Raw genomic sequence first — 11174 nt, 5'->3', positions numbered from 1 at the left:
GTTTTATGATACGATAATGCATTGTGTCAATAACAACGTAGGAGAAATTTTCTTTTTGGATGCGCCAGGAGGTACTGGTAAAACGTTTGTGATAAAACTGATTCTGGCATCAATTCGATCAAAAAATGATATAGCGTTGGCAATTGCGTCGTCCGGAATAGCCGCAACATTGCTGCCTGGTGGAAGAACTGCTCATTCCGCTTTGAAATTGCCTCTGAATTTGCATTCTACAGAAACTCCCACGTGCAATATTTCCAAATCATCTGGGATGGGTAAAGTATTGCAGCAATGCAAACTTATTATATGGGATGAGTGCACAATGGCACACAAAAAATCGCTCAAGGCTCTGGATCAATGCTTGAAAGATTTGCGAGGGAAGTCGAAACCCTTTGGCAGCACATTAATATTGCTTGCGGGAGATTTCAGGCAAACATTACCTATAATACCTAGATTAACTCCTGCAGACGAAATGAATGCTTGCCTGAAAAATTCTAATTTATGGGCACACGTAAAAACATTAAAATTAACTACAAATATGCGTGTCCGATTGCAAAACGATGACTCTGGTCGAACATTTTCAGATCAATTGCTGGCAATTGGAAACGGAAAGCTCCCAGCAGACTCAATTTCAGGACGTATACAAACACCTGCTGATTTCTGTAATTTAGTGACGTCCAAAAATGAATTGATTGAAAAAGTATTTCCAAATATTCTAACAATTATAAAAATAATAAATGGCTAAGTGAAAGAGCGATTCTTGCACCCAAAAATATAGACGTCCACGAAATCAACAACATTGTTTTGACCAAGACTCGAGACCAGGCAGTCCTTTACAAATCAGTCGACACAGTTTTGGAACCAAATGAAGCAGTTAATTATCAATCTGAATTTTTAAATTCCGTGGATCTTTCAGGGTTTCCACCACACGTGCTACAACTAAAAATTGGCGTACCAATAATACTTTTAAGAAATATCAACCCACCAAAGCTTTGCAATGGCACGCGACTTGCCGTAAAATAAACAATGGAAAACCTAATAGAGGCCACAATCTTGACAGGGCCTTTTGAGGGTGAGGCTGTTCTTATTCCTCGCATTCCCATGATTCCAACGTATCTGCCTTTTCAATTTAAAAGATTGCAATTCCCTATTCCATTTGCATTTGCAATCACCATTAACAAAGCTCAAGGTAAATCATTAGAAAAATGAAGTACAGATTTATATGCAGCGACAATTGGACAGCGAAGAATGTTGTATATTCGCAAGTTTTACGCAGTTAATTTGTATTGTATCTATCCATCTATCTATCTATCTATATAAAAACGAGTTGTGTGTATGCATGTTTGTTTGTTTGTAAAAAGAGCGTTTGCATATGACGTCATTATTAGTACATAAGGCTTTGTATATGCACAGACAATGGGAAAGCCAAGAATGTTGCATATTCGCCCAGTTTTACGTAGTTTGAAACACATATATAAATCTATCTATATTCACAGGTGGGACACAGGGACACAACTACAATGGCGCGTAACTAATATGGCGCGTAATGACTTACGTGCGCGGGGGGGGGGGGGCGCGAAGCGCCTCACCAACTAGGTGATATATATATATATATATATATATATATATATATATATATATATATATATATATATATATATATATATATATATATATATATATATATATATATATATATATATATATATATATATATATATATATATATATATATATATATATACAATAATAATAATAATGCATCGCATAAACAAAAAATTAATGCGCTGCATAGGAATATTTTTTTTCTTACCGTACTGCACCATGCACTAAATAAAGAAAGCAATACATATAGAAATAAAATAACTTAAATTCTTTTAACCTAAAAGAATTAATATAAATAATATTTCTAGATAATCCTCAAGCTTATCCCACGATAACAGGTAAATATAGATAATATCCTGCTTTGAATAAAAAAACTAACAAATTGCATTTAAGGAAAACGGTCAGTAACCCAAATTTTGAAGATGATTAACCAGAATACAACCTCCTAGACCGCTTAAAACCTGGTTCCGCTGAAGAATACCTGAGTTTACCCAATTTGTGGAGATTCAATTATGAATTTAATGAAATAACTTGGAAAAGCTTGATCAGAAAAGCAGTTATAAATCTGGATTACAAATTCTTGTCAATCCCCGTCATTATTAAAAGTAATTTAATAAGAGAGATAATGAATATAATATTATATTGTCGATTTTCACAAGAAGTGATCAGGAAGGGTTTTGAGTACATACGTAAACTTTCATCAGCCACTTTTGAAGCACTACTTAATAAGGTCACCAAGAGGGCTTTCCCCCTGATAGCAGACCTCATTAGCGAAAGTCTAGATATTATGTGTGACGTAAATATTTTTACAATTATCTGGCCTCTACGTCTTATATTAATACTAACAGAAAAAGATTTCAAATTGTCAATAGAATCAAACTTAATTCTTTCACTTTATGACAAATATATTAATAATAATTCGGAAGATTACGACGCACTAAAAAAAATAACGGTCAACTTATACAAAAATAAGCAAAACTTTTGGTCAGAGGTTTTTCCAGAAACAGACATTATCGTATCTGAAACCATTGTAGAATGTGTGAATCCTTCATATTGTTATCTGTTATTAAAATATAATATAATTCGAACTAAAACCGATCAATCGAGTTCAAAAAGACTGTGTAGAGAAAAAATACGGACGATTATGCAAAAAATTAACATAAACTATACCTTAGAACGTTTCCAAATACCGAAATGTCTGGTAGATTATTTAATATATATTAAAGATAACATCGAAAACAGCAACCAAATATTCGAAATGAACTTTAGAACTCGTGTTTTGTTAAAATCAGAAATTAAAAGAATTAATGAAAAAGGACCTATCTTCAATATTCCAAACTAACAAGAAATCTATAATCGAAATATCTAAAAAAAAAACTTATACTTTAGGTTCTAACTAGAAAAAGTAACATAATTATTTGGAAAATAGGAAGTTAATTTACTTTATACCAGTTTGTTTTATATACTAATGCTATTAACATCTAATCTTGGTGGTAGTGGTAAAAAAAATAATATTAAGATAATGTAACTCCAACACAGTTTAACCCCCCGCCATCTAAGTTTCAACAAAGAACTGTTAATAATGGATGATACTGTGAAGCTTAGAAAAAAATTGAACTAAAAAATAGGTAAAACACACAATCCTTTAAATAAATGAAATAAAAATCTTATATATACTAATCGCTGAAATAACTTTTCTAGAAAAAATGAAGTTGATATCAATATTGATGACCCTGCGTATCCATTCCAACACACAAGACATCATAAAACATGGAATAATTTTCAAGCATGAAAATTCACTTCTAACCAGTAACAAAGCGTGGAAAATATTTATGAAACTAGATCCTAAGCCATTCGAAACTTTATTCCAACAAGTAATAAGACTAGAGAAAAATACCTATGACCTAAAGCAATCAATTTTTCAATTCCTAAAATCGGACAAGGGACTACAAGCAAGCAAAAGTACCCATAAGGAGAAAAAAGATTCGCCAACCCCTACTTACCCAAAACTCAAGTCAAAGAAATTAATTGATGATTTCGATGTAAAAATGGCCGAAATTGATAAAGCCATAGGACTTGGGAAAGCCATAGAAAAAAGGAGAAAAAGATCGACTAACGAAAATCAAAACCCAGATACAAATGATATAGAAAACCCAAGCATAAACAAACCAATTAAAACCAAATTAAGAGAAAGAAAATTTTATTACGGACAATATGCACTTTTAAATGAGTTACCCACAGTTTGGTATTTCTTTAAAGAGTTGTGGAATAGACCAAAGTCATCTAATACGATCAACAAGCAATCAATAAAAAAGGAAATAAATTGGTCTGAAATAAAACCAACTGAGGTCCAAACCGAACCCATTGCAAGAACTCCCCAAATTATACAAGAAATCGTTCTAACTGAGGTCCAAACAGATGTATTTAAATCCAACCTTGTAAAACGAAACAAAAAAATACCAGAGACAATAAAGGGTATAGAAGACATAGAAGTAACGTCTAATACCACCAACAGCCAGTACTTCTGCAGTATAATAAATGCTGCCGCAGAAACTACAAGGAACGAAACCTCCTGCCTTCCAAATATTACAAACGATAATAATATAGAGACAACCACTACTACCTTCTGGGAATCCAATACCCAAAACGAAGAAACTACATCCGAAACTGAATATACTACAGGAACGGAAATTGGAAAAACATTCCCCACAACTATAACCACGACTATTGACCCACAACCAATGGATTTAGACCCCTCAATAACAGAAATTATTACGGAAAATATCCCTAGCATATTAATACCAGATAACAACGACAAAATCTTGATAACAGTAAGACAACCCGTAAGGTCCACTAGTTGGATATGGACTTCTACAAGAAAAGGAAGAATACAGGTTAGATGGCAAATCCCCTTTATTGACTCCGACTATGGGAGGACGCTGTACATGGAGGGAGACATTAAGTTCCAGGATAAGTATCACAGAAGAGAATGTTGGAAAATTGCTGGTAAGAAAACTTTTGCACGACTGGCACAATTGGACAATTGGGGTAGTGGGGGGTTAAAAATGAAGTATTTTTAACATACGAACGGGCGATCGGATCTCAATGTAATTTGATATTTAAAAGGATATCGTGTCTCAAAGCTCTTATTTTAAATTCCGACCGGATCTGGTGACATTGGGGGGGGGGTTCGGAGGGGGAACCTCAAATCGTGGAAAACACAGAATGGAGGGATCAGGATGAAACTTGGTGGGAAAAAAGCACAAGTCATAGATACATGATTGACATAACCAGAACGGATCCACTCTCTTTAGGGTAGTTGGGGGGGGGTGTTAATTCTTAAAAATTAGAAAAAATGAGGTATTTTTAACTTACGAATGGGTGATCGGATCTCAATGAAATTCGATATTTAGAAGGATGTCGTTTCTCAGAGCTCTTATTTTAAATCCCGACGGAATCTGGTGACATGGGGGGGATTTTGGGGTGGGGGAACCTAAAATCATGAAAAACACTTTGATTGGAGGGATCGGGATGAATCTTGGTGGGAAAAATAATCAGAAGTCTTAGATATGTGATTTAAATAATTGGAACGGATCCGCTCTATTGGGGGGGGGGGTAATTTTGAAAATTGAGGTATTTGTAAATTATGAAAGGGTTACCAGATCCTAATGAAATTTGGTATTTAGAATGATCTTGTGCTTTAAAGTTTTAATTTTAAATTTCCAACCAGATCCTGTGATATTAGGGGGAGCTGGAGAGGGAAACCGGAATTCTTGGAAAACATTAAAATTGGGGTACTTTTATCTTACGAATTGGTGATCGGATGTTAATGAAATTTGATATTTAGAAGGAATTCATTGCTCAGAGCTCTTATTTCAAATCCCGGCCAGATCTTTTGACATTGGGAGGAGTTGGAGGGGAAATCTTAAAAAACACTTGGAGTGGAGGAATCAGGATGAAGCTTGGTGGATAGAATAAGCAAATGTTCTTGATACGTGATTGACGTACCCGTACTGGATTCACTCTCGTTGGGGGAGTCGGGGGTGGGGGTGGGGGGGGGGTTCAGTGATTTGACGAGTTTGGTGCTTCTGGACGTGCTAGGACGATGAAAATTGGTATCAGGATGAAGCTTGGTGGATAGAATAAGCAAATGTTCTTGATACGTGATTGACGTACCCGTACTGGATTCACTCTCGTTGGGGGAGTCGGGGGGGGGGTTCAGTGATTTGACGAGTTTAGTGCTTCTGGACGTGCTAGGACGATGAAAATTGGTAGGCGTGTCAGGGAGGTGCACAAATTGACTTGATAAAGTCGTTTTCCCAGCTTCGACCATTTGGGGGGCTAAAGGGAGAGGAAAAATTATAAAAAATTAGGTATTTGTAACTTACGAGTGGGTGATCGGATCTTAATGAATTTGGATGTTTAGAAGGACATCATGACTCACAGCTCTTATTTTAAATCCTGACCGGCATTAAGCCTCTGATTTTCCTTTTAAACCAATCTATTGATTCTTAGAATTTTGTTAGAGCTCATACCATATGAGCTCTTGGTTCTTAGCTCTTCTTGCCTTGTCACAAGTGCCATATGAGCTCTTGGCTCTTGTTTTTTTTATTAGTGAATTAATTGAATGTTACAGAATCTTGAAAGTCTTACATTAAAAACAAATTAAAAACATTAAATTATTAAACACTTAAATTATTAAAACAAATTTTGGCTCTTTGCTGTCAAATATTTTGGCAACCAGAAGTCTGTTAGAAATTAAAATATTCTGTTTTTAAACCACCATGGCCTCAATTCCATAAATAAATAGAAGGATGAAAAAAATCATTTTCCTGGACTCTAGTTTCAACTGCATTCTGATTATGAAGGTTTTACTTTTCTGTTTCACTAAATTTTTGAAGAAACAACGCTATTGTGAATCAATTTTAAGGACCATCTTTGTTTAAAATATCACAAGAAATTGTTGTCATCTTCCTAATGCTCTTGACTGCTGAATGATTTGAGTCTTGACTCTCAAATGTATTAGGATAAAATTGGCTTTACAAAGCTTGAAAGGTATCATTATACCTTCTTTATTTCTAGGAACTTAGTACTTCCACTCAACTCTGTAAAACTAGAGTGCCATTTAATATAGTCAATCTAAATTAATTTTAAAGGTTACCTCAAACCAATAGCAACAGTTTAGATTTTGGCATCATTATAAGTAGAAAAAAATTCTCTTCAATATATAAAATTAGTTGAGTCAAAATTGAAGTTTTTCTGTCTTTTCCTCTAAAATTATAGCTTAAAAAAAAGTTTTACTTCTAAAAAGTTGACAATAAAAAAATATGGTGCATATATTACAAATATGGAATAAATTCTATGTTTTTACCAACCCTGAGTTGTTTCTTGATTGATACATTGGATTTGCTGAGGTTTTGTCCCTCCTATTTTTAAGTTTGAAAGAAAACACTACCAATCATTATGGAATCAAACTGCAAGGAATTACTTCTGACAGTCTGGTTCAACACATGGTGGATAATGTTGATACACCTTTCATGGCATGGATAGAATTGCTGCTGTAACTCCAAAGCTGAGTATCACCTTTAAAAATATACTTAGGCAGGAGGTTAACAGTGAGGAAATAAACACAATTGGAAGAATCTTAATTGTCCAGAAAATTCAAATGATTCTGTTCTTTCAATAATGTAATATGATCTTCTTCATCCATGATTAAAGCAAGATCAGATTTCAAACTTGCACAGTCTTTGGCTTACATCATGGCATCTAAAAAAAGCTTGGCCATGTTGAAGTGGAACATTGTAATCAGTCCCTGATGTGTTTTGTTTCTGCCATTAGGATCTGTAATGGATGGATCTGGACTGAAAGAAATCTTTCAATTAATGTATGATTCCGGTACAGTTCTTCATCTTCCTAAGTAGTAAGGCAATTTCTTGAGTCCTACAAGCCCATACCTTTGTAGACGTAGCACCTACCTGGATTCTGAAATGAAAACTTGTAAATGAGGATTGAGGTGTAGAACTTGAATTGAATACAGAAATTACATTGAATATCATTGAGCCTATTGAAATCAATAGATCTTTAATGAGAAAGTATTGGATGGACAAGTCTCTCTTGAACATATCTCCAAGGCTTTAAATTTCATAAAGTCAAAGCTTTTCTATCAGCTCTTAAATCGGAGTGAAGTCAAGAGACTTGAATGTGAAAACTATGGATGCAGCACGGGGACATGGTTGCCATTTTTCAAAATTTCCTCATAGCTGAGCATACAGGTCAATGGAAACTTTATTTGCAAACAGTTTCCGACATTCTCCCTTACCTTGCAGCTGCTGGTCATAACAACTACACAAAGTTGGCAAGACTGTACCTACAGCTGATGAACAGACTTCAACATACAAGCCCAACACTTTTCCAGACTTTCAAAAAGGTTACATGTTGAGAAAATATCATACATATTTTGAGCTGGTGTATCTACAGATTTGTTCATAAAACAAGGACTGATGAGAAGTCTGAAAACAGCAACCAAATTGAATAGAGGTAGAGGAAGGATGAAATTACAGAGACTTCAGTAGGTTGTGGGACATCCAGCTTCTGCTCATGTAAATCTTCTGATGCAAGAACTGATGGATGTTTTGTATGACACAAGCAACAACACAGAGTCTTCTATTTCAGGGCAGCAGAGGGGCTGCAAATACGCGCAAATAGTTATTGATATTATCTGATAGTTATCTCCTTTTGAGGATGCTCTGCTGTTGCTTTGAAGCCTTACTACTGGCTCGACTGCTGAGAAAACATGAACATTGACAAAGCAGTGGAAGTCTAAAAAAGATTCTGGACGGTATGGTAGGGATATCTCTGAAGAAGAATTTGCTCAGAGAGAGGGACCAGATAGTTCTAATAGAGCCTTCATTGCTGTTTCAGTGCCTTTTCACAGTATCCAAAAGACTGAAATGGGACAGAGAATCTTCTCTTAAATATGAATTTTTCTCCTATCATGTATTGCTTATTGATGATTCTGGCATGCTCCAAAAGCCAATCAGAGCTAGCAAAAAATCGAGCAACTTTCAGAAATTGATGCTAATGGGGTAAAATTTCGTCTGACGTTTACCTACGTCTTAGACAGTGGCTCTTTGCCTCCTAGGATTTCCTGGGCAAAGAAAGAAACATATTTGGAGATAACATAACTATAACATATCTGCCTTAACAAAAAATGACCCTTCTTAAGCAAAGCTGAATCACTTGACAGTAAGTACTGTTTAGCCAAGAAATGACACCGAACACCGAAAAAGAAAAATTTGTTTTATGCCAAAAGAATAAAGCTTGTTTCGTGAGTAGGCTATACTCTCTGATTATTTATGAGGCAAATGTCTGAGAACCATTCAAGATAAGGCCAATGCTGACTTGCTTATTGTACTTGCAATGGTCGAGTGTCTGATGATTATGGACACTGTATTTATTTAATAAATACAGTGTCCATAACAAGCTTGTTGATGCTGTTACTTTATCATCCTTAGCACCACCAGTCTACCTGAAATCTGAGTTTAAGGCAACCACTTCTGGTAAAACTTGGAGCATTAAAGCTACTGTTAAGATGATTGGGAAGGAAAACTTGAAAACTTTTTTCTCTTGCTCATGCAATTCTGAGCTGCAACATAACTTCCCATCTACTTGGACCTGGCAAAGTGATTTCACTTAACCCATTGAGAGACAAAGAACAGTTTTGGGAATTTGTTTCAACTTTTTCTCGAATTGACGCTTTGAAAGAAGAGATTAAATCAGCAGAAGAGGTTGCACTTTTTATGTTAAACGTGTCAAATCTACTGATCATTTTGACAGTTACCAACACTGAGTCTTTCAGCAGAAACTAGCAACATCTATAACTCCTGTCTATCCCAAAGAGCTATCCCCTACTTCAGCATCTGTGAAACTACACAGTTTATGAACATATCTTAAAATATAAGATTGGACTGGGATGGAGACTCCAGAATGGCATTAAGTTAACAAGGACGCAACTTTTCTGCAGTAGCAGTCCTACTTTTTCTGTATGAATTTAACTTGCGCTTAATGTTACTCTCAGACCTATATCAACACTTGATTTAGGTGCGGGGGGGAGGGCTGAAAATGAACGTTTCAAACAAAATTAAAGTACATGTTTGTGATCTATATACCAGATTTACGTATTACCAACTGTTTATGCATGCAAATTAAGTTGTTTTGAAAAGTTGTCATTTTAGAAAAAAAGACATAAAACGATTGTCCAATTCAGCTGATTTTTATATGTTACAGAAAAAAAAATTGGTCAAAATGGTACCAAAATCAAAACTTTTGTAAATATTTGAGGCTAAACCTGAGTTTGACTGTACTAATATCCAAGTGTTGTTAAAAGATTTTTAAGCAGTAGTATCTCTTCAGATATCATACTATGGACTTGCCCGAAACTCCAAATATGGTTGAAGTCATCACCCTTTCTGAGGCTTCTGTTGTCAAAGTTGGTAAGTATTTCAATTAAATTTTTTTTAAACAAAATAAAAGGAAAGCTAATTTACATTAGTAAAAAAGCAAAAAAAACCTGCCACTTTAAAGCCTATTTACCTGGATCTGACACCAAAGAGTTGAGGGGATATAAAAGTAGTTAGTTAGTGGTTTAAAACAGATTTTAGGGTTAAAGAATTTTCTTTCTGTTCTTTCCATGTGCATTAATGATAGAAAATGAAACACTCACTCACTGCTAAGAAAATGTCTACTCACTGCTATCTTCCCTAATGGTAAATGTCTAAAGCCTGCTGCATCATTGGTGCTTTACTGAAAACTATATGTGTCTTGAAACGTCATGGAAAGAACTAATTAAATTAAACTGAACATTTGATATTTAGTGATATTGATTTCAGAAAAATCATTAGTTTCAGATTTTATTTCACTTTATTTTTATTTTCAATGTCTTAATAAGAACAAAAAGACAATATTTTTAGTACTACACTTTTACAGTTAAGGAAGTGTGTAATTGCAAAACTCTTGTTTGTGGTGAAAACTATGCGTGGCTTCAACATTCTTGGAAGAACTAGAAAACTTAAACTGAATTTTTGATATATATCTTATTGCTGAAGATCCATCGGCTCAAGATTGGATTTCACTTTTATCTTTGTTTTCAATGTTGTAATAAATACAAAAAAAATGTTTGTACGCCAATTGGTTTTCAGTATTTACTCATTACTTTTTGTTTTAATTCTTGTTTGATATACAAGAGTATCCAAGGATGTTGACAGGAGATAGAAGTAAGCCAAACAACTATATAAACTCAGTTTTTTGGAAAAAAGCAAACCCGTCGCCATTATTGAAGTGCCAAAAATAATATCCCAACTTTTCTCCCAAAAATGTCCTACATGCATAACTAACTAGTCTGTGAAGATTTGCAAAAGCGTGTAAAATAAAAAAAGAGAGAACCAAAAAATCTGCACCAATCACAGCCAAGCTTGATTAGCACACACAGTTTTTTGGGAGTCTAAGCCAAAGAATATGGCTGTTTTTGGAAGTTTTGAATAAAATTTTCTCCTTGTTTTTCAGGAATTTCTTAT

The 11174-nt window shown here is 34.6% G+C and overlaps 1 protein-coding gene across 1 annotated transcript in view; it reads left to right on the top strand.

Annotated features, from left to right (window-relative positions):
• Window positions 1-4122: 4122 nt before the first annotated feature.
• The window catches only part of LOC136034434 (zinc finger protein ZFP2-like), an 88468-nt gene continuing 81416 nt past the window's right edge, over window positions 4123-11174 (top strand). Inside the window, 2 exon segments of the mRNA XM_065715609.1 lie at window positions 4123-4608; window positions 10015-10094. Coding sequence (XP_065571681.1) covers window positions 10025-10094 — 70 coding nt within the window. The 5' untranslated portion in view covers window positions 4123-4608; window positions 10015-10024.

The sequence above is a fragment of the Artemia franciscana genome, chromosome 13 (genome assembly GCF_032884065.1).
Source record: "Artemia franciscana chromosome 13, ASM3288406v1, whole genome shotgun sequence".
NCBI classification, from domain to species: Eukaryota; Metazoa; Arthropoda; class Branchiopoda; order Anostraca; family Artemiidae; genus Artemia; species Artemia franciscana.
The sequence above is the reverse complement of the archived record's forward strand: the minus strand, read 5'-3'. Positions and strand labels throughout refer to the sequence as shown.